General features: G+C 53.7%; 1 protein-coding gene across 10 annotated transcripts in view; it reads left to right on the forward strand.

Annotated features, from left to right (window-relative positions):
* Nucleotides 1–641: 641 nt before the first annotated feature.
* DNMBP (dynamin binding protein) overlaps nt 642–27543 on the forward strand; it is a 36358-nt gene continuing 9456 nt past the window's right edge. For 2 of the 10 annotated variants that reach the window (XM_074591065.1, XM_074591071.1), the window contains exons 1-4: nt 1183–1272; nt 9940–10118; nt 12456–12578; nt 13134–15068. In XM_074591065.1, the coding sequence (XP_074447166.1) occupies nt 9974–10118; nt 12456–12578; nt 13134–15068 (2203 nt within the window). In that variant the 5' untranslated portion in view covers nt 1183–1272; nt 9940–9973. Of the gene's footprint in view, nt 758–1179; nt 1273–4869; nt 4933–7945; nt 8169–8316; nt 8437–9939; nt 10119–12455; nt 12579–13133; nt 15069–18809; nt 19204–27124; nt 27257–27543 lie in introns of those variants that run through there. The other 8 variants (XM_074591066.1, XM_074591067.1, XM_074591069.1 and 5 more) reach the window with 8 other exon arrangements.

Here is a 27543-nt window from a genome sequence, read left to right on the forward strand (position 1 = left end):
TGCTGAGGGATGGTATCCCTTGGGGCATGGAGGCTTTTTTTGGCCTGCCAGGAAAACCAGTGGAGGACCTACTGTATTTGGTGTGCCTGACCCCTGCATGATGCACAAACTTGCCCTCCCTGTCACGTGGGTAGTTTTTTTTAAATTTGTTTTTCTTCATGTTGGTGCTCTGGTGTGGTCTTACGGTGTATCTAAACAGCCAAAGCCAGCTCCTAGCAGCAAAACTGAGACTGCAGCAGATCAACAGCACAGACTCACTCGTCAGCTGCTGCCAAAGCTGAAGCCCACAAGACAGCAAGAGACTCCCAGGAGAAGGCAACAGCGGGGAAGGGGAGCCCCGGCGCTGCTCGTGTCTGCAAGGCAGCAGCATTTTGGGGGGAAGAAGCCAAAGCCACCTGTCTTGCTCTGCGCCAAGCTCCTGGGTGCCCTGACAGCACGCTAGCACGGGCACATAGTGTGCGCACCCCTGTTATGGTTGCAAATGTCGGACACTGCAAGTGCTGCGGCTTTGGGAGGAAGGGAAGGGCTCAGGGGTCCGGCACTGGGGCACAAAGTTCTCAGGATGGCAGCCATCAAGGGAGAGAAAGCACTCCTCAGCAAACTTTCTAATTTATATCGAATGTGACGTTCCTGGTATGAAATTATCCTGTTGCCAGCTTGGGTCAAGTGCCCAGGCCTTGCTCCTCCTCATCCCCGCACCTGGCAAACCTCGAAAACACCAAGACCTTGAAACCCGGATCCCATAGCTGGCTAGAAAGTAAGTATTTTCACAAAATCAGACACTAGAGTCTTCTAAAAGTGAAGTTTTCCCTAGCAGAGACCTTACCGAAAAGTAAAATTACTGAAAGATAAATTCGTCCTGTGTCGCTCAAACCAGGACAACTCCACGTCCCCACGCCTGGCAACCACGTTGGGCAGCGCGTCCCAGGTCGGGGTGTCCCCGTGTGCCGCCGGCGGGCCTGCCTCGCAGTCTGGGACCCAGCGGGGCCGCCAAGGGGCATGTCCCCATGTCACCCGAGGTGCCCAGGCTGCGGGCCAGGCCCCGTGGAGCACCTCCGGCCCGGCCCGCCGGCCCTGGCCGCGGCCTCCTGGCGGAGGCAGGCGGTCGGCGGGGCGGGCCGCGGGGCCGGGCGGGGCCCTGCGAGGCCGGGCGGGCGCTGGGGGCCGGGCCGGCCGGGGCCCGGGCGGGGCTGGGCGGCCGCTGGGGGCGGAGGCGGGAGCGGGACCCGCAGGGCCGGAGCGGCCGCGGCGCCCGGAGAGGGCCGGGAGAAGGTAGGGATCCCCCCGGAGCGGTCGAGGCGGGGAGCCGGGCGCTCCCTGCCCGCCGCCGCCCGGCGTAGCCGCCTCCCCCCCGCCCTGCGCGCCCCCTCGGCCGCCCGGCCTGCGCCTCCGCCGGGCCCCCGGTGCGGCCCGGCCCCCCGCCTCTACCGCGGCCCCCGCTTCAGCCCGCCGCCTCCTGCCCTCGCACTCCGTACCGGCACCTTCTCCCCCGCCGAGGCCCGGCCGGTCCTGGGGGCAGCCCTGGGCTGCTCTGGTCGGCGCGGGGGTGGCGGGTGGCCCTGGCTGGGGTGCTGCTAGCCCGGGTGGGTGCCGCTGTCCCGGATGAGTGCTCTCCCCTCCCACCAGCAGCCGGGGCTGTGTCAGCGTGTGGCCCTCCAGCCCTGTATGCCCAGCTGGGCGCTTGCCGTGCCCTGTGGCTCCATCGCACAGAGCCCACCATGCCCCGGGGGCACCTCGTCAGCGTGGAGCAGCCGTGGGGTACAGTGGGAGCTGCCCGTCTACTCCCCATGTTGCACGTCCGTTGGGATTTTTGGTCTCTTAAGCCACGTCTGTGCAGCCAGTGGTAACTTGGAGTGGTCACCCACCAGGCAGACATGCAGCTGGTGGGAGCTGGCATTGCCTGGGCAACTTGTTGCTGGACCTGTAGAAGCAGCGTGGGCATGCGGGGCCTGGAGCGGTTTGTCACCAAGGGGCTGGAGCAGTGGCACTGGTGAAGGCTGGCACAGGTGGTTGCACCCAGGGAGCAGCAGCTCTGGGCTGCAGCGCGGTGCCTTCCCAGGGTGCTCCTGTGAGAGCATCCATTCGGCTCGCGCCGGCCTGAGAGGAGAAACTCCCGAGGGTTCCCTCCCGTTCTCACTCCAGCAAATGCAAACCCCTCTGCGCTGCTGCCAGCCTGATGCTGGCATCTTGTACTTTAACGGAGATGAACTGGAGGTGCCACCTCCAGTGGCCTCGCCAGGGGATGGCAGCTTGGCTCACCCTCGACACCTCCTGCGAGGCGGCTGCTGCTCCTGTACTGACCCTTTTGCTGACCCTGGGCGGTGCCTCGGCTGATCCCGTCCTTGACACAATTTGGCCTCTGAGTTCAAACATTTCTGCTGCTGGTCCTGGCGTTTGAAATACTCCCCCCACCTCCTTCCTTTGACGTCTCGTTCTCCTTGCCATAGTACCTAGGAAGCCTCTAGTTGTGTCGTAAGCATTAACATCTGTTTTGAGGTTTGTCATGTTTCCATGACTTTCAGTTTCTTCTGAAAAGGCTCTCTCTCCCCTTGCCTCTGCCGTTCTCTCCTTTGCTTCTGTCTTTTCCTCCACAAAAGGCCTGAAAGAGTTTGTAGATGCAGAATTTGCAGTTTTGCAGATGCTTTGCCAAATACAGCCTCTGTGCTATGAGACGTCACCATCATCCCCCTCATCTTGACTCACTCCTCTGGCTGCGAGTCGTGCTGGGCATTGTGTCTAAATGTGTCCCGCTTGTTTGTGAGGTCCTCCATAGCGCCGATAATGCCCGCATCTCGGAGCTGGCTTCTGCTGCTGCTCTGTTCTTGAAATCCTCTGCTCTACCAAGGCCAAAGGTTTCAGTTCTCTCTCCAGCTGCTCCACTTAGGATTAGCAGTGACATATAATGATTTTAAGAGAAACGTGAACTTGGCGATGGGGTGGGAGGAACTGAGCAGTAGGGGAGAGGAAAGGAGTGACGCTCGGAGCCTTGCAGAGCACCGGCTCTGCTAGCCAGCGTGGGAAGCATGGCTGTGTGATGTCTCAGGGTTCAGCGTGCGGTTGAGGTGTCCCTGCAGTGGGTGACTATTCAGATGGACTTTGTGATGGTGATGATGTTATCTTGGGTAGGACAGCCTGAGTTGTACTTACCTTAGCACTTCACTACCTTAACTGATAATTTCCCCTCAACCTCCAGCAAAAGTATTTTTCTAATCACGTTCTCAGGATTGCTCAACCCCACTTCTGAGCTTTTACTTTGTCTTATTTTTAGAACCTTTTTGTTAGGAAATAAAATGTATTGCTTTCTTCTCGGGAGCACCTAGGGGCTCTGAAAGGAAGAGGGCCATGTGAGGCCAGGTATCAGCAGAGTCCCTGCTGGGGATTTAGGTTCTTTGGAGATAACGAGCAGCACAGAAGAGGAGTGAAGGCAGGCAAAGAGCAGAGCTTCTGAGTCAAACTCGAGTAATTTCCATATTTCTGGACTCCCTGCCCAGCAAGCCAAGCATTGTAATGGGCTTCTGTCCAAAAGCTATCTTGCAAAATATGTTAAGGGTGCAAAGTCAAGTGCTCCAGCATTAAGGGCTGTCCTTGTAGCCCCAGTTCAACCTGTTTTGGATATGTACTCAAGGTGTAATGACCAATTTTGTGATTGTATACTACTTCCCCTAGTCGCCCAGCCACAGGTACCGCATGGAAGAAGTGGTGCTGCTTTTGGGGTTTTCTCTGTTCCTTATTCTAAGTTGTATCATTTCAGCCTGACTGCAAAAATGTCAAGAGAGACAACTGCGTGCTTCTGGGTGGGAGAAGACAGGACGCAGTAATGGGGTCTGCAAAGTGCGTGCAGCCACTCCGTAGAGAATTTGGGAAACTCTTGTCTCCTAAGCTGGCGTTCTGGCCTTTGCGTGCTTAGGTCCCCAGTGCCAAAGATTAAATATCCATCACAGTCTCCTTGCTCACGTGTTGTGGCTAGGTGTTCTGCTTTTGCATTAAAAATTGATGCTGTGCTCTAGTTTCCAGATGACTTTCCTTTGCTCGCTGTCTGGTCCAGCACAAGCTCCTTTCCTCCCCAAGCTACCCTTACCCCACACAAATGCCACCAGCCTGCCCTCAGCCACATACAGCAGCGGAGCAGGTGAGAACATTGTGACAGCCAGGGCTCAGCTGGAGAGAAGAAATGGTGGTTTGAATGACTTGTGTGGGATGTGGCAGAGCTCCTGTGGCAAATAGCCCAAACTGTCACACATGTGTGGCGGGGAGGCCAGAGCTTGCTTAAGTAGCCTTTGTCCTTGGCAGTCCTGGTTCTGGAGGGCCTGATGATCCAACCTAGATGGATTCATTTCAATGATTTTTGGTATATCAGGTCACAGACAAAGCAAAAGCAGCTATTTCTTTTTAAAGTGAGATCCCTCTTCCTCCTGGGAGCCATATGGGGTTAGAAAGTGGAGTGCAGAAAAGATTTCGTGTTTCCCACTGTGTGAAGCTCAGAGGGAGGGCTCTTTGGGATCTGCTGAGACAAGCAGCAGATCCTAATGAGAAGCTGCAGTCCTCAGCATTTCCCTGGTGGGAGAAGGCTCCTCTTTTCCACACCATTAGTTGGGGTTTTGCCCTGCTTGCTGCATTGTCCATTCTGTTGGGATTCATAGGGTCAGCTCTGCAGTTTGCCAGAGTTGCCGTCCCTGCATTGGCACTATCTCCAGCCGGGGCCCAGGCAGTCTGGCTCAACGGGGTATTGTTTATCCCACCCAGGAATGTGCAGGCGAGCGAGGACCTCCGGGAGCTTACAGAGCAACATGTTCTGCTCTGAGCAGGGGGAGTGTCTGCGGGTGGCTGCGGCTCTGAAGGCTGGCGTGAGCAGTCGGGGTGTGCTGGTGTGCAGACGGTGTCCTACCCTTGAAGTGTTGGATGAGGACTGTGCCGCTGTGCAGATGCAGTGGGGTAAGGAGGAGGGAAGGAGGGCTGTCCAGATTTGACGACCACGGGGAGGAACAGAAGAGAAGGGTAGGAATGCCTTGGCATGTAGTTAGTAAGCTTCTGTTCTTGACACAATGATGTGAGAAGCCAGCCATCACTCTTGGTTTCCTCCTGCTGCATGTTAGGTACCGATCCTGCAGTCTAAAGCGCAGCAAGAGCTGCAGCAGATCTCTCGTTGAAGCCAGATCCAGCAGCTGGAGGGTGCACTGAATGGGGCAGAGGGGCATCTCCGTCTCTGCAGGTGCATTGTGTTTTCAGTGAACGGGTGTTGAGCTATAATCAGTGGAAGGAGGCATGAAAAGACCGAGTTGAAATGCATTGCATTTTTCCATTGTAAAAAAAGATCGCTGGCAGTATTGGTTTAATATTTTTAATATCAATTTCTGTAATCGTTCTGCGTTTTGTACATTTCTGGAAAACTGACTTCTTCCTGGTCTACTGCTCAGACAGGCTATAAGGCTTTTATAGAGACTGAGACATCTGCTCCGCTACAATCCACTTGTCCTTGTGCAAACCAAGTGTGCCTGTGGAAGCCCACACCACATTTTTTGGTCTGTTTGGTGAAATGTTGGTTTTCCAGTTATGGTGCTGTCATGCTGACCATAGCCAGTTCTTACAGCGCTGTGAGTGAGAGTCTGAAAAGTATTATTTAGAAGGAAACAAGTGGTGATAGTGCCTGGGAAGTCTGATTTTCTTGCTTCTGAATTTGTGGCATCCATCCGTTACTGCTTTTTATCTCATGATCTGATCAGCGCTTTGGGTATAACACCGGATTAGCTGTCTGCAAACCCTTTGGGCCTCTCCCTTTACTGGGGCTGTTAATACTTTTTGTAATCAGCCTAAAATGGTCTCTTCGTTTTGCTGCCTTATCTCTTAAGTGTTTGAAATCCTTGCTTCACATTTTTCAGCAAAAACAGGGATGACAGAACTCCTGTTTCTAAGGTACAGAAACTCATCGGAGAATAGTTTCCTCAACTTTACCATCAAAAAGATGCAAAAAGGGCATTTATATCACCATCTTCAGTAGGTCTGGTTCCATCTAAGTGATGGCACTTTGAGCCAAGTGCCTGACAATTATTTGTGGTGCTGATGGGTCTATTACATGACACTTCTTACCCTGCCTGATTTCAGCTGCAAAAAGAAAGGAGGGACACAAGAAGTTATCAGAGTCAGGGTGTAAATGCCTTCTCTTGGCTGCTGCAGCTTCATCCAGTCTGTGCTGAAGGTCTCAAAACAATATTGTAACAGAGTTAATAGCCGTCATTCCATTCTGGGCCCTCCTTTCATCAGCCCACGCTGGACCAGACGCGCTCCAGAGCTCATGGCAAAATGGAATAGGCAATCTTCCATGGAGGTAATGTTAATGTGTGCTGAGCATGCAGGCAGGCAGGCTGGGGGGAGTGATTAATGCCCTGGGAATCCACTCTCTGCCGTGCTGCACAATGCTGTTGTGTCAGGCTGGAAGCTTGGCACCGGGCGGGCTGCAGTCGGGCGCCAGGGACACGTTACCTAGTTTGTGCAGGATCGGGCAGCGAGACAGAGACAGCGTGTTCTCAGTGGGGCGAGTTCGCCGCTGCGCTGCAGCTTCATACTTGCACAGTGAGGCTCTTTTTGGATGCGGGTCTGCTGCTAGGCGGGGGCAGGAGTCCTGCAATCCGCAGCCCTGACCTCCGCCAGTGTGAAGTCCCAGTGTTTGCTCAGTTGCGGAGGAGCCCTCCCTCCTTCCCCCTGGCAGGCAGGGATCACCCATCCTTGAGGTGAGAGGGGACGGTGCTTGGCCAGCCGTCAGGAGCCGTGACTCACTGGGGATCGCAGGCGGAGCCCAGCTCTCCCTGCAATCTGCTCTTCCTGCTGGAGCCTCTGCGCGAGCTGCTGCTGGATGTTTGTTTTCACAGGATCTAGGGTGGATCTGGAAGAAGTTCGGGTCCACCATTAAGCCTGAAGAGTTGGACTTAGTAAGTTTCTGGTCTGGAAGATGTTGGAAGACTTCCTTCTCTAGGTGGGGGTTTGGAGAAAACGTTGGCAGGCAGCGTTCCATGGAGTAAGACAAGGCCGAAGTCCTGTAAAACATAATATTTTGTGTTCGGTTCATGTTATGGAGCAGGCAAACCCCACAAGACTGACTCGCTGCTTTCAAATGCAGGGGCATATTGTCTGGACTCAGATGGAGTCAGGGAGTGATCCTGCTCTTCTTGGTACTGACAGGGGAACATGAGCTTGTTGGGATTCTTTTTTTGGCAGTTTCAGAAGTTACTTCACGCTTTCTTACCTCATGGGCTGACTCTCAGGGAGTGCTTTTCACATGAATATGTTAGTGCCTGTGTTTTATTATAACTGCAGTTAATATATACATGGCGTAACAGTTGCAATCCTGCCTGCCCCTCTCGATTTTCTGTCTCATTGGCAAATCTTGTATATTTTAATGAATGAGTCCCCAGAGCTGCAGGTGAGTTAAGGAAGAGACATTGCTCTTTTCAGGGGCAGGATCTGAGCCCCGGGCAGTGGGAGAGCCGTATCAGCCCCAGTGACTGCAGCAAAGCCAGGGTTTGGGTCTGCAGCAAACATGCTGTAATCCTTGCGCTCCTCAGCCCACTCTTACATTACACCTTTGACAGAAGAAATGCAAGAAGTCTCACTTGTACTACAGTACTTTTTTCCCCACTTTGTCCAGTGTGGCTGTGAAGTTTGCATATTCAGAGTATGGCGAGGATTCCTGGGACCCTGAGCTCGGTCGGCAGCCTGTCCGTGGGGTGGAGGGCAGCACCGAGTCCCTGCAAGGGGCTGCTGCTGCTGCGCCTGTCACTGCTGCTCTTCTCTTCCCATCAGAGCATGCAGCAGCGTGCCCCAGCCACCCCACCTCAAACAGCGCAAGGCTCCTTCCTTGTCTTGAGTATTTCTAAGCTAATTGATGGCTCTTCCATCTTTTTCCCTGCTCCACATGGTCATGTTTTTAATACTGTTACTCCTTCTGCCTCAGTAGGTTCCTGCTACCCCGAACTGCAGCTCTTTGTGCTCCTGATTCACTCCAGTCCATTCATCTCTTTTTGGTGGCAAAGTGCTGTCGGCTGCTGGATATTGGGCTCTTTGTTTGTACAGCCAGCACAACGCTGGTGACAAAGGGACAGCCTGTGCCCCAAGAAGCCCACGTGCTACAGGGAAGGCAGTGGAGAGCAATGGGAGTGATGGACGGGACGGCAGAGGTGAGGGTGGCCAGGGGCTGGCTGCGGCAAGGGCACGGCTGGGGGTGGGGAGGGACGTGATGAGGAAGCTGTTCCTGCCGAGTACAAACCCGCTTTGTTCCCGGGAGGTGAGTCGGACTGGATAAACAGAGCGGTCCCGTCAGCAGAAAGTCTTTCCCTGGCTAGATCCCCCGCTGGCACTCTCGCTGGAAGCTGGCTGCACCTCGTCAACGGGGAGGTTTTTCTCTTCCCTGTGTTAGCGTTCCCTCTTCCTGACTCTCGGGCTCAGGTGGGCTGTGTGCGTCTGTATGGAGACATGGGGGCCCCGGGGGCCCCGTGTGTTCGCTGTGGGTGGTGGCATGTGTCGTCACCGTGCTCTTTCTGCTGTGAGCTGGGCGGGTGTTGGACATGCCATGCTGAGTACGGGACGGGAATCACCGGCTGGGCAGCACTGGGAGGGTGACTGTTCACTGTGCACGTAGAGGCGCTTTGGGAGGGGAGGAGGTTGCGTCCCGTTGCAGGGAAGTTGTGTCCAACCGGACAGAGCAGGGACTCTGCTTGTGATGTGGGAGGAAAGCAATCTGTGTCAGGGGGGCTGGTGGGGTGGATGCTGACGTCCTGGCGTCGCAGAGGACAGGACTCTGAAAACACCCTGCAGAGGTGTCAGCAGTGCCATGCTCTGCCCATAATTGCAGTGGGACAGGAAGATGAAGGGAAGCACTCACCAGTCTGAGGTGCAGGTGTTGAGGAATAATCTTAGGATTCCTGGTTGCCGTGGATGGATGCACCTTTCAGTTCCTCTTCCGAGGGATCTGGGAAGAGGGAAAGGAGCAGCTGAAGCTGCAGGATTGCTGCTGCCTTGGTGCGGCGAAGTGCCTTGATGTTGAGGCTGCTTGGTACAAAGCAGGTGGTACAGAAAAGTATCCCAGCTCAGCAGTGACTTCTAGAGGAAGGGGGAATCTAGGACGTAGCCCTTGATGACGACATCTTTACTTGCCTTCAGGTCCCCTGCCAGGGTGGATTTCAACCTTGGCTCCCAGAGCCTTGGACAGGGTCTGCGCCCTCATCTCAGCCTGGGTCCTGCCAGGAGCCATCACGAAGCCTCCCAGGGCATGGCTGAGCCTGGTACCTAAAGGGTGGAAGGGGCATTTCCTGCCAGGTCTGAGGATGCCCAAGCTGGGTCAGCCAAGGCAGAGGCGGGAGGAGCTCCCCTTGCTGGTGTGGGGAAGGGGATGGTGCTGTGAGGTCGCCTGGGACGACTTTGTGCCTCTTCTCTCACTGGGCAGAAGTGGGACACTGTTCCAGCACGCAGTTCCTGTGGCCCTGAGTGGTGGCGTGGGGAGGGGGATGCCTGTGCCCATCCCACCAGAACATGCGTGGTGGGACTGTGCAAGTGAGTGGTGCTGTCTGCCCACCCGGCCGTGGCGGGCTCGGGGCCCTGCCCTGCATGTCAGGGAAGTGCTGAACTTCCTCCCCTCCTCTTGCTTCCTTCCTGACGGGAATTCACTTCCAATTTTCTTGCTGCTTCTCCCCCCGTTGCAGCACAAACACGTGTCCCCGCAGAGATAGCCAGAGGGGCTGGACAAAGCAGGTTAGACCATGGAGGCTGCATTGTTGGAGACTCTTGGCTCCTGCGGCATGCTTCATGTGGTGAGGCGTTTCAGGGAGCTCAGGACAGGACCCTCTTGCACTGTTCCTGCCTCTTGTGCTCAGGAAGGGTTTTACTTTCTGAGTGTATGTGTGATAATTTCAGGTGTTTCTGGCTGCTGACAAACTTCCCGCTGTGTCTCAGCCGTAGGTACTGATCCACCTTCAGACCCCGTGCAATGGAGGCTGGCTCCGTGGTACGAGCAGTCTTTGATTTCTGTCCCAGCGTCTCTGAAGAGCTGCCCCTCTTTGTGGGAGATGTCATCGAGGTGCTGGCTGTGGTGGATGAGTTCTGGCTCCTTGGCAAGAAGGAAGGTGTCACAGGTAAGAGCTGTAAATGCCTGCACCTGGATGCACAGATGTGCCAGCTAAACCTACACTCCGTGAGCACACCGTGACCACTGCTGTGCAGGACCAGATTTGATTTACTAAATCTTCACGGGATGTTGCTTAGGACTGAGGGTACATGTTGCCCACCACTTGTCTCCTGCCAGCTTTACTGTTCAGACAGCTCATTTGTTATTTTTTGAGAGAGATTACCGGAGAGTCAATTCTCGAGGAGATGAGAGCTTCACGAAACTAGTTGCTCTGTCCTCTGTGGTGAGACAGCCCATTTCCTGGCTACTTTATGTGCTGACCTGCTGTGGCAGTGGAAGGGGAGAGAGGAAACAGATGCACTGAGAGTGGAAATGCATCCATGTCCAAGTGACCTCGTCAGGTCGAGTCAGTGGGAGACGCAGTGACAGAGTCCGTGTGTCCCTCCAAGCCCTCTGACTCAGCCCCACTTCCTCCTTTCCGCTTTAAAGCATTTTCCTGCACAAGCTGCCATCAATATCGGGGTGCCTGAAATAGTGTGCAAGTCTCTCAAACTTTTGGAGGGGTGTGAGAAACTTCAGAAGCAGCAAAATGGTCTTAGTGAAATACTTCTCATAGTCCCTGTTTAAACAGCTCTTTCTCATCTTAATACTGACGTTTAGAGGGTGTTTGAGCTCTCAGGGAGGTGAAAACCAGGCCACTTTAAAGTGTAAGCCTGACTCTGTCTTCAGCATGAGACGGGGACTGGAGTTTCATCCCTGGCCATGGAGATGGGGCTGCTATTGCAGCAGCGGTCTGGTGCTGCTAACAGCCGCAAGCTGTCTCCTGGCTAAAACAAAGATGGACAGGAGCAAAGGTGGAGAAGAGGACTTCTCTTCTGTGCTCCATGTAGCTTATAAACGGCCTTGAATGAATGCGTGCCTGATCCTGCTGCTGCTGCTGAAGTCACTGGGAACAAATTACTTCTGCAGAAATCACCAGTATCTACTTCACCACAGTTTTGTCTCCCAGCATAACCAGTGCGCTTGTTCTCAAGATGATGAAGCTATTAAGGAATATTAAACAGATGTGTGTCATAGCTCAAAGATAAAGAAACATGCTGAAGTCAAACCGAATGGGTTTTAATGACCTTTAACTCAAAACCCACTTGCATTCCTGCTTTCCCTTGGAACAGCTGTTGTAGTTTTCAGCCCAGTTTTCTAAGCTAAAGCTGTAGGGAATTGAAAAAGCACTTTTGAATAGGATCTATGGAGGTGCTGCAGCCTACCAATTCTAATACTCTGTGGGGAATAATTAATGTAGCTCCATGACTTCCTTTCTAGCATCATTAGATTGTTTCCATGTACAGAGCAGGAAACTAAGACGTGCAAAAAGAGGTAGAGTTGGTTAAAACTATGAAGGAAGTCACTGAGGCTGGCAGCCTGTGGGCTCCTGGTTGCACCTCAGGTTAATAACAGCAGATGCCAAACCGCCTAAACCAGGGCAAAGTTCTTGGTTTCTAGGATATGGTGTCTCCAAGTTTTATTGGAGAACATGGGTGCCATATTGGGTCATCGAGAGTGAATGCTGGAAGTACTACTAGCCCATACTCCATCATATGTCCTTGCCACAAATTATAAAAGATAGGAATGACCTTTTTAGTGGCCTTTGCAGTGGGCTTTACCATGTCCTGTGCTCCTGGGACTGAAATTAGTAGCTGAGTGGTATCTTGTGATGGCCAACAAGTGTGCGCTGCCCCATGTGGCTGTGGCCTGTTCAGAATAGCTGGGCATCCAGCAATGTGTGCCATGGTGAAATAGGTGCACAGTGTGACAAAGTGGGCAAGGTCCCTGGAGCCTCACCTGGAGGTCCCTGGAGCCTCTGACTTCTGGGCTGAGGCCGTGCAGGGGCCAAGCCTTACAGAGTGAGGAGCACCAGGTGGATGTGCCCAGTCACAAAACACTGGTCTAGTGGTCCAGCACTACTGGATGTCTCAGTCCTCATCGTGGCTCTGAGTTGGGAAGCAAGCAATGAAAGCAGAGAAAACTTAGTATGTCTGTTGCCAGAAACCCCATGCTGATGGCACAGTCCCAGTAACGAACACAGCCTATTGGTTGCCTGAGTGAGCCAAGGGCACAAAGCTTTTTGTTCTCTGTTAGCTCTTAAGCATTTAAAACCTCAGGAATTCCTGACTCCCAAACTTGCTCCTCTTCCACCATGCTATTGAAGCACCCTGGGTAGCTGGTTATTTTCCTTTAGCAAGAGCTGAAATCTGGAAAGATTTCTTCCAAAATCTGGAAGAAGGGTGGAGGAAGTGGTGGTGGGCTACAGGAAAGACTAATTGCTGATGTCTGCTTCTCATTTTAGGGCAGTTTCCTAGCAGCTTTGTGGAACCTGTGGATATTCCTCCTTTGAAGCAGGGAGAAAAACTCTTTGTTTGTACCAGCGACTTCACATCTCAAGAGCCAGGGAGCTTGTCATTGCAGAGAGGTAATCTCCATTCCCTTCCTTTGCTTTGCGTCTCACAGCCCTCATCTGTCCTTCCAGAAGCATGTCCTTCCATAGCATCCTGCCTAGAGTGGCAGGAGAGACAGGGAACTTCCTAATACCTCATGACGTGGGTCATGGCAAATCCACCATGAACCTTTGGGCTTCTGCCACTCTGATACCAGTTTCTCATGATCTATCATTACTCTTGAAACTCTGAATATTGGAGTCATGTGATCATAGTAAACTTACAGCGGCCTTTTAATGCCTCTCCAATCCTCAAACCGTAGACTTGCATTTGGGAGAGAAATCAAAGCTTTGGTGCACCTTCATGGCTTAACAGCCAAAACTGTGTATCTTAGACATGTGCATAGAAGAGGCTGCCCATGCTTCATGCCTTACCTCCATTCTGTGCTCTTGTGCATTGCCAGCACACACTGTGCTCTGTGTAGAGTGTCTGACCTTGCCCACAGTCAGGAAGGACACAGGGAGGCAGGAATAAGAAGTGGGAAGCAATCGTGAGGGCAGCTTTGAACTGGTGTGTCTCATTCCCTGCAGGAGACCTGGTGATCTTGGGAGGGTCCCTGGCCTCCAGCTGGCTCCAGGGCCGAAGCAGCTGGGGTTCCAAGGGCTTTTTCCCCTCATCATGTGTACGGGAGCTGTGCCTTTCAGTTCGGAGCCGTCAGCTGTCCCAGAGTGCTCTCCTGGAGGTGCCTGCCTACTCACTGGGCCAAGCCCGGGCCCTGATGGACCTGTCTGCTCAGCTGGAGGAGGAACTGGACTTCAGGGAAGGGGATGTCATCAACATTGTTGGTGTCCCAGAGCCTGGCTGGTTCGAAGGTGAGCTCAGAGGCCGCAGGGGCATCTTCCCAGAGGGTTTTGTGGAACTGCTTACTCCTCTGCGAGCACCAGGAACCTCAGTGGATCCAGAGCCCGCAGGGACTTGTGACACCAATGGGACAGTGGAGATGTCCCCCAAGCAGGAGGAGGAGCCAGGGAGCACCTATGGTGTAGCCCTCTATCAGTTCCAAGCCCTGGAGTCGAAGGAACTGGATTTTGATGTGGGTGACAAGATTCGGATCATAGGCATTCTGGAGGATGGCTGGCTGGAGGGGGAGCTGAGGGGGAAACGTGGCATCTTTCCACACAGATTTGTGAGGCTGGAAGCCTCTGAGCCTTGCAGGGAAAAAGTGGGTGCTGAGGATCCCCAAGCTGGAGGCAGCTGTGGAGTCACTGTCCATCAAGACCCGGAAAGCACCTTCTCTGAAGCTCTTCCTTTGCCAGGAGAAGATGGCAGGGAAAAGGAGGATGACTTGGCTGCACACCCTGAGGCTGACACTGTTTTGTCTCACGCGGCGGGGAAAACAGAGGGTCATCTCAGCACAGATTTGAAACAGCATCAGGCCTTTCCTGGCACAGAACACCAAGGGCCACGTCCCAAAGGCACAGCAGACTCCTTCCCCTTTGACCACACAAAGACAGTCAATGGCCTTCTCCCCGCTGCTCAGCTGCCTCCCCATCGGGGCAACAGGCCTGGCCAAGCAGGTGAGTTGGAGTCTGGGGGAACCATTTCAGCCTCCCCAGGAAACTCAGAAACTCACACCCTACCTGAGCACGATGGAGACAGCCCCACTGTACCCCCACAGGCTCCCCACTCCCCATCAGATCCTTGCAAGAGCCAGGTGATTTCTTCTCCTAACAGCTGGGCAGCATCTGAGCCCCAGGAGAGCCAAAGCAGTGCCCAGGACCTGGACAATTGGGTGGAGGGTCAGCAGGAGAAGTCCAAACCTTGTCCCTCCAGCCTGGGAGGTGCCCAGGACACATGGGCTGGGAGCTGGGGAGAATGCTGCCCTCTCACAGCGCAGGGGGACAGCTGCACGGACCTGGACTCCAAACTGACAGAGCAGCTGGTACAGTTTGAGAAGAGTCTGTCAAGTACTGGCGCTGAGCAGGACAAGGTCTCCCGCCACTTCTCTATCTTGGACTACAGCTCTGAGAGGGACATTGTCCGTGGGTCTCCTGAGTGTGCCCCCCACGCCAGGCAGCCAGAGAGGAGAAAAGCCCTGAGGCCACCCCCTCCTCGGCCCAGCAGCCTTGTGACAACCCCTGTGCACACGCGGGGCGGCCAGGTGCCCAAAGGCAGGTCTCTGTCCTTCTCGGTCAAGCCCTCCCGACCTGCACCCCGGCCTCCATCAAGCAACCAGCGGAAAAATGTGGGCCCTGCACAGCTTCAGCCCAGTCCCCAGGAGCAGCGGGTGGAGGAGGGACGTGAGGACTTGACACGGGCAGGATCAGCTTCCCCCCGCTCCATTCTGCTGATGAGGATCGGAGAGGTGGAGCGAGACCTGGAGGCTTATGGCAAGACCCGTGCTGAGCTAAGCCTGATGCTGGAGGAGCAGCAGGATGAGCTGGTGAGAACAGAGACCCTGGAAAACCTTGATTTCTGTGACTCCAACATCGAGAGCCTCAGTGTGGAGCTACAGGAGCTGAGAGGTGAGTCTGCAGTGGCATGGGATAGGGGTGCTTCAGGGGGACAGTTTGCCCTTGCTTTTATTTCCTTCTTGAATTCATTATTTTGGTCATTTTGTAAGCGTTGTTGCAGTGCAAATCATCATGATTTTGCCTCATAGAACCACAGTGTCATTCTTGGGACATCCCTCTGCCCTGGCCTTCACCACCTCCTTTTCCTTCCAACTCTCCCATGTCCTTTTCCAGCCCTATCGTACGTCCAGAGCCCTCATCTGATCCATTCCCAGTGCGTCCTGGCTGTCAAGCAAAACCACAGATGCTGCAGGTTCAACCTCCCTGCCTCATCCCCTCTTAGCTGTAGGGGAGTGAGCAGCAGCTTCAGAGTGGCTTTGCTAGTGGTCCTGCAGTTGAGATTTGAGTTGATGTCTGTGGCATGATTGCCCTCAGCCTGTCAGGGCGCTGGGTTTCCTGCAGTTTTTGGTCTGGTGGTGATACAGATCTCTGGGGACTTGTCACTCAAATCAGAGAGGCTGCACAGGAGGGCACTGAACCTGGCCTGGGAGTGGGGAGGGCTAGTGGGCAAAAAATAATGCCCCTGTGCTCCTGTTGTCCATGGAGTCCAGAATTTCAAGACAGGAAAATGATGCTGTACTGTCGGTAATAGCAACAAAAAGCTTTAAATTGCAGCATGTCAGTAGCCAAAAAGATGACTTTTGTCCTTGCAGCCCAGAAAAATTCCTCGGGGAGGAGAAATTTGCCCTCAGCAAAATCAGCACATTAGGGCTCCAAAACTCAAAGATGACATATAAAGATCAGTGCTGTGAATTGCGTTACACTTGATATTACAGCAGACAGAGTGGAAAGACGGGACCACGTACATCTCCCACAGCTTCTCCCGGGAGCTCTGACACTGCAGTTCTGCTACCAAAACCCACGATGTGCAGGAAATGTGGGCACTGCACGCGGGAGGTGGAGTGAAATGCCAACTCCTGCCTGGGAATTACTCACTCTGACTTCACTGCCTCCGTCCTCCCACTGCTTAATCAGCACTGGGGAGCCCAGGCACTTTGCTGCAGGATCGTGTCTGATGGCAGAGCGCACGGGAATGAAGGCTGATATGGGTGCACCAGGGAAACTGGGTGACAAGCATCCTCCACATCAGTGGCGTGCAAGAGGGATGCTTGGAAGGAGGCTTAGGGGATTTGCAGCTAGATTAAATAACTTGAAGGGGGGAAGAGGAATATCTAGGCTGGATCAAGGGAAATTTTCTTATGGGATAGATCTTGCTGGGAAACGTCTCCTACTGTCCCAGTGCTTCCAGACAGGGGACGAGTCCTGCAGAACCTGTGTCCTGTTGATTACTGGAAGTTTTAGGCAGGACCTAACACGCTATCCTGCGACATCTTGCCTGTCAAGTTATCCCCTTGGTAGTCTTAGGACATTTTTTACTACTTCAAGAAACCTGAGAATTTAAGAGTAGCCTCTCTGGTCCTATGATAAAGATGTGCCCTGCCCAAGCTCTGTTGCATCCCTCCTTTCACATCTGAGTGTGGCCAGAGAGCATGTCTCAGGCTTGCTAGCCCAGCTTCAGTGCAGCAGGCCAGATCAGTAATGTGGTGTTGCGTCGGCTCAGCAAAATGTGTTTGCACCCTGCCTCAGGCGTGGCCTCTGCCTTGCCGCCATTAGGGGAACACGGAGGCACACAGGAGGGAGAAAAGCTTTCACTAAGCATTGACCAGCAAGCAGAGTAGGACTGGCGTAGTCTTGGGGGGGAACCCAGACCTTTGGTGTGTCCTTTGGGGAGCCAAAGGCAGAGCAGAAAGTATATGGTTTTCTAAAATATGTGTTTAAAATCTGCAGATTGCTTCTTTGATGCGTCTTGTGTGTATACTGAGGGTTTCGCTAATCACCAGGCTTGGGCAGGATTAGTGCTTGCCCTCCTGCAGTTGGAGTAGGAGGCTCCATTGGTTTTATTTTTGTCTTCTACCAGCTGGGAGCATTGGCTGTGCATACCTAGCAAGTGTTGCAAGAACCCGAGACATAGATGACATCCATGAACTTTCCCGTTTTCTGCCTAGGGCATGTTGTGGTCATGTCTTGGTTTCTTATAGGAGTTCCTGCCTTTGGCATGGAAAACTGGGAATATGTTGCACCCTGCAATAAGAGGCATTACTGGAATGCGTGTTTCTATAGCCTCCTGGAAACTTCCATTGTGTGTTGGCACTGGGGTCCGTAACCCAGATAGTCCCTTCAAGCCTGTTTCTATCAGTGGGGGGGGGGTACCAGCTGTTCAACCTGGAACAGGGAACTGGGCAGCTGTGGCTGCGTGGCGCTGCATAGGCACTGCTCGGGGATGCTCCGTCATGCAGGGAGCTGCTCATCTCCTTGCTCTTCCCAGGACCTGTGGGTGAGGGCTGGGAAAAGGATGGGCTCAGCATCAGGTTTGAGCCATGGGCAGCCTGAAGGCCTCAGTTTCCCCCAGTAAGGTGTGGAGCAGAGCCCATCCTCCGCTAGACCACGTCGTTTAGCCCCGGTGCCGGCGGGAACGTGAGGGCAGGGGAAGGAGATGTGGTATCCCATCTCTGGTCTGTGGCTTCCCACGGTCTCACACACAGTCTGTTTCCCTTCCCTGAGGACGCTGGTCTTGGGGCAGGGCCTCCACATGCTCCAGTGCCCTCCTTTTCCCTGCCTCTGAGACGCCTGCGGAGAGGCTTTGGCAAAGCCGCGGAGCCGGTTTGGGCGGTGAGAGCCTGCCCAGCCCCGGCCTCCCTCCTCGGGGCTGGTTACTGATTACTTTGGGCAGCAGGTGGAGGAGGCCGGGGCTGGCAGCGATTGGGCCCGCACCTCTTCGTATCCTCGCTGGCTGGTTTCAGGAAGCGACACCTGCGTTTCACTTGGGACGGGAGCGCTGGAGCAGAGCGGAGAAGCAGCGTCAGCCCGGCCTTGGGCTTGGGGAGCAGGTAGCAAAGGGAGTCAGCACCCGCGCCGCACTCCAACAGGACTATGTGCACTTATCCGGGGGCGAAACACGGTGTGGAGGATCCGAGGCAGGAGCCGTGGCTCCTCGGCTGGGAATATGAGGACTGCTGTGACGCGCGGAGAGAGGACATGGCTGGGGTGGCCGTGCTGCGTGGTGAGGCTCGCTGCGGTGACAGACCCAGGGCAAGCAGGCAGTACCCGGGCTGCCGGAGGGCAGAGAGCGGCTGGGACAATTACAGGAGAGGGGAGGGCATCTCCGTGGACGGACAGAGTGTGAATGGAGACTGTGGAGGCTTTTGGAAGGAAGATATCCAGTACATGGACTGCAGGACAGCAGACAGTGCTTGGGAAGGCAAAAGCTGGGATACAGAGGGTAGAAACTATAAAGTGTGCGAGAGGGAGGGCGTTCAATACAGAGACTGCAGTTCTGAGATAAGAGAAGGGCGGTACAGAGAGGACAGAGTACCTGGGCAGTACAGGGAGGGGGGAAGGCAGTATGGAGAGGATAGAGGCCCTCAAGACTATAGGGAGGGGGGAAAGTGGTGTCAGGGGGACAGAGCTCATAGGGACTACAGTGAGGGCGAAAGACGTTATGGGAAAAAGGAAAGGTGGTATAGGCAGGAGAGGGACTCTGGGGAGTATAGAGGGGGGAGAAGGCGGTCTAGAGAGGATGTAGGCAATCAAGTATATAAGGAAAGGGAAAAGTGGTATAGAGAGGATGGAGACTCTGGGGCATATAGACAGAAGGAAAGGCGATATATAGGTGTTAGGGACCAAGTAGACCAAGAAGACATTGAGCAGCGCAGGCAGCCCAAAAGCCATATCATGGACCACAGCAGTCTGGACAGAGATTGTGAAGCGCCTGCATTTGCTGCCAGGTCCTCAGGAGACAGTAGTTCAGGCACCTGCTACACACAGTCCAAGACACAGGACATGGACTACGACAGCCATGGGGAGCTGGAAGGAGCAGCCCCAGAGCCCGAGATGGCAGCCAGGAGCAGCGGCGGAATGGCGCGCTCGAGGGTACGCACAGGCCGGCCAGACTGGAGCCAGGTCTGGGAGCAGGAGGCTGAGGAAGCAAACAGGGTGGGCTCCGTGCTGCAGCGAAACAGCTTCTACAGACGGACGGCTCCCAGCGCCCTGCGGCACTCGGAGTTTGTGCAGACCAGGAAGAAGCGAGGTACGCAGGGAAATGATGGGCAGTTGCTTTCGGTGTGCCTTCACCCTGCCTTGGCACTGGGGCAGCACTGGGACTCTGGCACAGGCAGGGGTGGCCAGCATAGCTGGGCTCTTGTGGGAAACCCTGGAGCTTGTTGAAATGAGTGTCATTATTGTTACCCCTCTGTAGAGTCACCTACAGGTCCTGCAAGGGTTCTTGCCCGCCTTTTGCAGGGGCCCAGGTGGGAGGGAAGCCCAGGCAGCACAGAGCCACGGCTCACTCTTGTCCTTTCAGTCACTTTTCCATCTGTGCCCTGAGTACTTTGGGTACACCCTAAAACCTGTGGCCCTGCTTTGTCTGCTCTCTCAGGGCTCCAAGGACCCGCAGGGGGGAAAGGGTGAGGCGCTGGGGTTATTCCCACTGCCTGTTTTACTTTTATAACCCATTGCGAACAGATTCTGTGTGTAGGAACCAAATCCTAACCCTGCGGAGGGCGAGTGTGGCAGCTGTTTCTAGGCAGCACAAAGCAGAAAACAGGGGAAGTTGCTGTAGCACTGGGACAGACGCACAGGGCAAGTACTTGTGTGATTACACATGGGCAGGACACCAGGGCATCTACGCCCTGGGGGGCTGCCGCAGATGGGAATGGTACCTCCTGCATCGCCAGCCCCTCAGTACCGAAGTCGTCCCTTGCCTGTGCTACAGCAGTTGTGTGCCCTGGTGTCCTGGGTCCCTAAGCCATCCCTGGGTCTCCAGTCCCATCAGCCAGCAGCCTGGAGCTGGAGAGATGGCAAAGCTGGAGGGCTCAGGCTGTGTTGGCATGGGCAGAATCGTCCCATTGACACTGTGTCTGGAACAGAGTTGGCTGCAGGCAGCTTTGTCAGGCTTAGCCCAATGTTGCAAGGATATTAGTGTGTGTTGGGGAGGGGGCAGCAAGGTGGTAGGATCTGGGCGGAGGAAGTAAAAGAGCACTTCTTGGTGGACTGGCCTCCCCATCGGGCAGCCATGTGCATGAAAAGCTGGTCGCTTCTGCACCCTTTCTGCCAGCGTGTCTCAGGCATGTGTGTGATTTCTCCATGAAGGGGGATTGAAACGCAGAGGAAAACAGCACCACAGTGCAGCGGCCGAAGAGGCGGCAGAGCTGGAGGCTGTGGCTGCCTGTTGGCTTAAACAGCATGAAATCTGTCCTCTGGAGGTATTTGATTAAGCAGGCTCCGCCGGCTGCATTTCTGCACTGTCTGCCGCCCTGGCAGGGTGGGACTTTGCTCAGCTGTGTCCCCAGGGCGAGGGAAGGGAGAGGCTTTGCAGTGCCAGGATGTCCAAAGGGCAGCGGAGGAGCCTGGAGCAGGCTGGGGAGGGCAATGGGGCCATAAAGCCTTAGGAGGCTGGAGCAGTGCTGGCCTGACCAGCTTTTGCAAAGGGAGGGGGGGACAGACTGCCATGGCAGGGGAGAGTCTTTGCTCCTCTGATGTTAAATGAGACGCCGCGTACACCCACGCTTGCGCTGGGAGGGGGCGTTGGATGTTTTCCCCACTGTGGCAGGCTCAGGGGCGCAGGAGTGGCTGTGGGAGGTGCGGGGCAGGGTGCCCTCACCATCAGGGCCGGTGTCCCACAGCGGGAAAGGAGGGAGGAGGGCTCCAGGTATTTTGAAACATTGTCCGTCCTGCGGCCTGTTTCTGGCTGCAGTTCTCTGTTATGCTCCTCCACCTGCCCTGCTGGGGCACAGCCCTGCACCAGCAGCAGCCCTCCTTGGCATATGTGCTTTGCTGCTGTAGCTGCCTCAATGTAGGACCTCACCAGCACACATGAGCCTCCCCAAAAGCCCTACCGTCATGCATGGCAGCAGACGTCCTCCTGCCCAGCTGGTAGGAAAAAGTCGGCTCTGTTTTTCCCTCTGTGTGCGCTCCAGGCGACTTTTCTAATGCTGTCTACTTCTCTTCCCAGGTTCCTCTTCCTGTCCACAGAGTAACAGAATTTAGGACTTGAAAGCCACAGTAGAGATGGCATGGCCGGATCTTTTCCATAAGCAGGGTTTTTACACTTCTTACAGATTTCTCTGCGGTGCAGCCCGGTGATGGCTACTTGGTTAGAGCATCCCTTCTGGGGTGAGACTCAGATGTGTCTGCCTGCCACATCAACAGAAGGAGAACTCGCCTGCCATTGCTTTGCTGCTTAGTCACCATCACTCTTAAAGGTTTTGCATGCTAATGTATTGCATTTCATCTCTGAACCCCAACCTTTTTCTTCTAAATTAGAGCTTTTTAGTTGATGGATTTTCTTCTGAGGCAGGTACTGTAATTAAGTAATTTTTCAGTCTTCAGTTATTTGTAGTGAAAAGAGTCTTAAAATACTCATGGCAAAGACTCACAGGAAGACCTTTCAGTCTTTATCCTTTCAGATGCTCACTCATTTTTCAGTTCTGGCTCCCTTAAAATAGTGGATTTAAGACCTGCGTGAGGCATTCTAGGTGGGTGTCAGCACTTACTTGCACAGCGGTTTACCTTGCTGCGCTCCTGTGCCCTTGTCCAAGGACCCCAGTCTGCTTCTGCAGCACTCGGAGAACTCCTGCTGAGTTTTGGCCGACCAAGCAGAATCATTAGTCCCCAGAACAGAGTCCTGCGTGTGGTTGCATTTCTTGTCCCCATTAATGCGTTCATCTGCATTAAACCTGCTTGGTTTGAATAATTCCATCTTATTCAGGATACCTCGGGTCACTCAGTGACTCGTACACCTCATCTTTGTTTGCGAACCTGTTGAATTGATGTTCCGTTCTTGACAGCGGTGATTTTCCATTTACTTTAAAAATACTATATAGTATCAACTCTAAATACTGTCCCTGGAGAACCTGATTAGGAATGCCCTTTTTTCTGTATATTTTCCACTGGCAATGTGTTTTTGAGGTACCAGTTAGCGAGGTCTTAGTTTTACTTTTCAGATGGAAAGAAACAGACTATTTATTGTATAATTCTGCCTTTTAGCCAAACTTACCAAAAATTTTACTATCTCTGCTCGTGGGATTGTGTCATTGCAAGGGTTTCTTTTTTCCTGGATGGAAATAAAAGTCTATTATAAAATAGCATTTTATTTCCTCTGTTAAAAAATGAAAACTGAATTCTTAGTTCTACCATCCATGAATTTTTCTTAATATCTCTCTTTTCTCATTTTTCTGTACTTCAGAGTTCCTTGTGTGTCTATTGTCTATTATTTGTTTTTCTATATTCATTCATTTATTTATATTTGCTGCCTTTATTGAAGCACAGACCCAGGACAGATTTTTCATCAATATTGTTCTCTTGATTGCATAACCATGTTTTTTGGATTATCTGTTTAAAACATCCTTTTAAAGAACTTCCAACTTTCATTCTTTTTTCCATCAATGCTTTTGCTCACAATCACTTTTGTTGATGGTCTGCCTCAGCTTTGGAATGTTAACTCTTTGCATACCATCATATTACTTCACTTTTTTTTTGCGTCACGGCTTGGGACCATTCCGTGTTCAAGCTGAACGTTGGTGGGGTTGTGTTGGGATGATGGTTGTCATCTTACCTGGCCTAGAGACATCCCCACCAAGCAGGCTCTAGATGAGACATCTTTGAGAAGTCAAGCCATTCCAGTGGCCCTGGAGAAGTGTCCCCAGTCTGTTCCTGTTCAGCTCAATTTTGTGGTTTGTCTGGATTTATCTCCTGCTCCTTGGTCTCAGGACTCTGCTAAGGCCAGTGGCTGAATTCAGTTCTGTGGACTGAAGTCTGCTTTTGCCATGGCATCTGTCTGCTGCACCCCCTGCTTCCTCCTAAGGAGCCATGAGACACTGAATATATCCAGTACGTTGCTTTCAGAGCAGTGGATATCTTCTGTTACGGGCTTATTACCAATGTCCAGAGTGAGAGTTTTCACCCCGGCCAGATCCTGCTCCTGGCAGCGAGTTTAGCCTTTCACTCAGATTAATTATTCCCTGCCCTAGTTTCATCCCCTCTCTTCTCATGGCAGGCAGTGGCTCCTCCCCTCCTGGCGTCCACATACTTCGAATATTTGCAGCTGGTTTGTTTTGTCCTGAGTCACTGCTTGACTCTGCTGAGCTGTGAGCCTGGGGCCGGGCTCACCTCACCTCCCGGGTGGCTGCAGCTCCCATCCGAGATTCCTGCTTACGGAGCCCGTGCAAAGGCTTGTCCTCGGCGCTGGTGGGCAGCATGTCCCTCTTCAGATCGCGTTAGCAGCCTGGGCACCCTGCGAGGCTGCCCCACGCCACGGGGGATGCTGGCAGGTGAGCCCCGATGGGGAGGAGTTGGGGGGCGATGCAGCCCTTTGGGGGAGCCCCCCAGCCTGTGCATGATGGGCATGCATCCTGTTGGATCTGGTCTTCATGGGCCAACTTTGCTTCCAGAATGGGGCAGGGAGGAAACCTCTATTTGCGTGTGTTACTCCTGCCAGGAGGTTGGGTAATAAGAATTAGAAGTTTTTGTTAATTGGAAGAAAGTCGGTGGCAGTGGTATTTCTGAGGTGAGCGGGATGAGCCGTGCGATTGCAATATTAAATCATGGCCTCCACAGGAAGGGCAGAGGTGGGAGCGTGCTCCATCTTGACACTTCGCTGCCAGGGGCTGGGTTACGAGTCGGTGTTGAATCTCCCATGCATCAGCAGGCGAACTAGCAAAGCTCAAAAGCAGGCGCTCCTGGGAGGCTGTTGCTGACCGTCAAACCAATCCAGAGAGCCGGGGATTTGTCACAAATACGCCAAAGGGGATAGAGAAAACAGTTTAGTTAGAGGTTTTAATTTAGAGAGGCAGATTGTGGAGCTCGCTCCACCTACGAGAGAACAAATTTTGAGTCTCTGAAAATTGTGATTGTGAATATTGTTATTGGAAATGTATTTCTGAATGCCGGTTTTGCATCTATGTCATGGGTAAACACGAATTTGTCACTGGATTGGAATTTGGTGGCTTCATTAGAAATAGCAGTCACATTCCTGCAGGCTAACGGAGCCAGTACCAGCTGCGGTGTATGTCTTTTGCCTCCAAAGTTGATGGGCATGGTGACTCGGATTGAAAGGTAGCATTTAAACAGAAAATCTGTTTAAAAAGCATTTACTAGATGACCAAAACCCACAGCTGTGAAATGGGTGGGTTTAGTTAAATGCTTAATAAGCCTCATTTAGGGAAAGCTGCTATTAGACATACAAGAATGTGACAAACAGGAAAAAAGAAATTGACAGAAATCAACAGAGATGGTATGAAACACAAAAAGTGAGAGTTTTTAAATGTATCAGAGACAAATCTAAGTATTATATGTATTGGTCAGATAGAAGGGCCAAATATTAAAAACAAATTCTGTATCTGAATTTTTTGAACTGCGAGTGTTTGGAAAGAGGCAGGAGGATGACTTTTGAGTTCATTGCTGAAGGAGGGTGCTGGACTTGGGATAAACAGCAAGAGTCCTAAGAGACTTGGCTGCAGCGTAGCCTTTTTTTTTTTTTAAATGAATCTTGAAATATTCAGAAAGAGCAAGAAGGCCAGAGGAGAACTAATTTGTATGAGTTTTCAAAATAACGCAAATACTGATATGGTGTAAGTGGGTAGAACTGGTGGCCAGCATCGTGCCAGGTCAAGCAAGCTGAGCTGATGACTACTAAGGGCTTAAAACCTGTGCAGGGAAGGTTTTAATTTTCCTTCCACAGGCTGCGATTTGAGTGTCGTGGAGCTGGCAATCCCACGAGTGTCAGTGGAATCCTCGCCTCAGGGCACTCTCTGAAATGGCCTGACCTAGTCTTCCTTGCCTGGGGTTTTGCTTGGTGGAACGTGGGGAGCTGCTGCGTTCGCTGGCGGCGCCCGGCTCCCTTCTGGTGAGCTGGAGCCAGACACATCGTGTGGCTGCAGTTTAGCTATGGCTAAAGCTGTCAACACAGAAGGGTTGGTTGGTGGTGCAGTTAAACTCCTGAGATGGCCTGCCCAAAGCTTCATCTGATGGCATTTTGCCTGGGGATAAATGCAAAATCCTAATCTTTGACCAAGGCAGATAGACTGTTTTCCATTTGTCTTCCCAGATGCTGCTGCATGGGTCATTTCTGGCTGTTGTTCTGGCTGGTCTTCATTTTCAAGATTCTTCCAGGCCACCCCATGCCGCAGTATCAGCTCACCCGCCCACCTCCTCTGGGTTTCACACACCTGTTTGCATTGCAGATTAACACCTTCTTGCTTCTTCCAGGTTGCCTTCCCGCTTGAGCAAAATAAATGCCATTCCTTTAAAAAAAAAATCCTTTTTTAGATTAACTCATTTGTTGTTAACTTCCTTAACTCTTTGAGCTGCAGAGACCTGCTGACTGTATTGGTGGGGTTTTTGTCCCTCCTGTACATTTTTCTGTCACGTGTCCTGTTCAGGCTCCAAGCGCTGTGTCTCAGACAGGATATCCCTGTTGGGTGTTGTAGAGGACCTTGCATGGCAGGGCCTGGTCTGCTCCCGAGATGCTTTGCAGATGCTGTGGAAATGCAAACAGCAAATATTAAACCCAGCAGCTGCTCCCAGGCCTTCTTTGCGGGCTTGTGCTGTGTTTGAGTTGATAAAGTTGTTCATCAGGGACTTACCTGATGGCGAGCCAAGACAGCTATTGCCTTAGCTGAAATCAGCCTTTTCCCTTGTGCAGGGTGGCTGTGATGGGAGTAGTTTTAAAGATACTTGCCAGTAGGAATCAGTGAAGCCTGCTCTTCCCAATAATTGCTTACTAAATGTAGTGCTGGTTGTGTCGCTAAATCCTCCTGCACAGAGCTGGCCCTTTTGGCTCTCCCGGGGCTCGATTTCAAGGCAGGGCAGCAGAGGCACCTGCTTAGAGAGACGGGTATCTTCCCTCCCACGTCAAGGGCATCGTCTGAGCAGGGTTTCATCTGGGTTTCTGATTTGCTGCGGTTGGGGGGGTGCCTGGGACTGATTTGGAAGTTGCTCTTTCTGCAAGAGGCACAGCGGTTTGTCCTCAGCCCAGGTAGCCGCGGGAAGTCGCTGTTTGACGCCGATGCTGCTGGTTTCTGTTTGTCGCTGCTGCTCTGCAATGGGGAGGGCTGGAAGGGCTGGCGTTTCAGCGAGTTACGGGCTGAGTCAGTGTCTCATCTCGGCCACATTTCTTTTCTTTCCTGGGTCATTTCAGTGCAGAACCCCCAGCCTGGCAGGGCAGGATGCTTGGGCTGAGGCAGCGATTTCCCATCCCAGGTTTCACGCTGCTGCTGGCGACTGCTGTCACCCGGCGGAGCAAGGCTGGGGACCGCCTGCAGGCGGGCAGGGCCTGGGCAGAGGTGGCTGGGAGCCCAGGGGTCTCTTGGGGCTGTGGACAGTGGGTGCCAGGGTACCAGCATAGGTCCCAAGCCCTGCTGAGTGTCCCCAGGAGTCCCCCAGGCTGAGCCGCTGTTGCCTGTGGCTGTAACGGGAGAGGTCAGGGAGGTGGAGAGCTGGAATTGCCTCTCCTGCAAAAATATTTTTACAAACGTCTGAGCTGGGGCATGTCCGCAGCTCTAATAAAATCCCATTGAGGGAGAGCGGCTGGGGATCCGTGGGAGGCGGCAGGAGCGGATGGGCATTTGTCAAACCAGCAGCTGGCCTTAAATCCCGTTCCTGAGGCGGGCTGGGGTGCTGCAAGGGGCGCGGGGGCGGGGGGGGCTGGGCCTCGGTTCTGCAAAGCAGCTGTAAAATGGGGGAGACCCGAGTGTTTCTGGGCCAGACCCTGCCCCTGAGGGGTGTCCCGGGGAGGAGCTGGAGAGCGGTCTCCTGAATTTGGGCGGGGGGGTGGAGTGGGGGTGGGCTGGTTTACTGTTGCTGTGCTTTTTGCCCGGAGGGCGTTTGCTTTCAGAAGCAGGCAGGTAGGGCAGAAAGTGGCTGAGGCCCAGGAATCTGCTGAGGGATAAAATGTCTCAATGAAAACTGGAGGGGGCTGGGCTGGCCTGGGAGCCGCAGGTGGGACAGAAAACCAGGAGGAAAACCGGCGGCCGGGGGCCTGGGGCAGGGAGGAGGAGGAGGAGGGTGGGCGGCTGCCCGCTCCCCCCGGCGCCCTGCAGGCAGGGCAGCCATGCTGCCTGTGCCGAGCACCCCGGCACCCGCTGGTAAGGCCGGGAGGCTGCTGCGGGGGGGTAGGGTGCCCTGGGGACAAAGCAGGTCCCTGGGCTGTGCTGGGGGCCTGGGGGTCTCCCCACCCTGGGGCTGCCCGCCGGGGCAGCGCGGCCGCCCACGGGGTGCAACTGGCCACCGCAGGCCTCGGGTGCCCACCCCGGCCTCCCACCGGCGGCTGCCGCCGCCACCCTGGCCTTCCCGGCCCTGCGTGGCGCTAGTCGCCGTGGTCCAGCTCCAGGCTTTGCCGCCGGCAGCCCCATTGTGGGTGCCCGAGGCCTTT

This window comes from Larus michahellis, chromosome 6, assembly GCF_964199755.1.
Source record: "Larus michahellis chromosome 6, bLarMic1.1, whole genome shotgun sequence".
NCBI lineage: Eukaryota > Metazoa > Chordata > Aves > Charadriiformes > Laridae > Larus > Larus michahellis.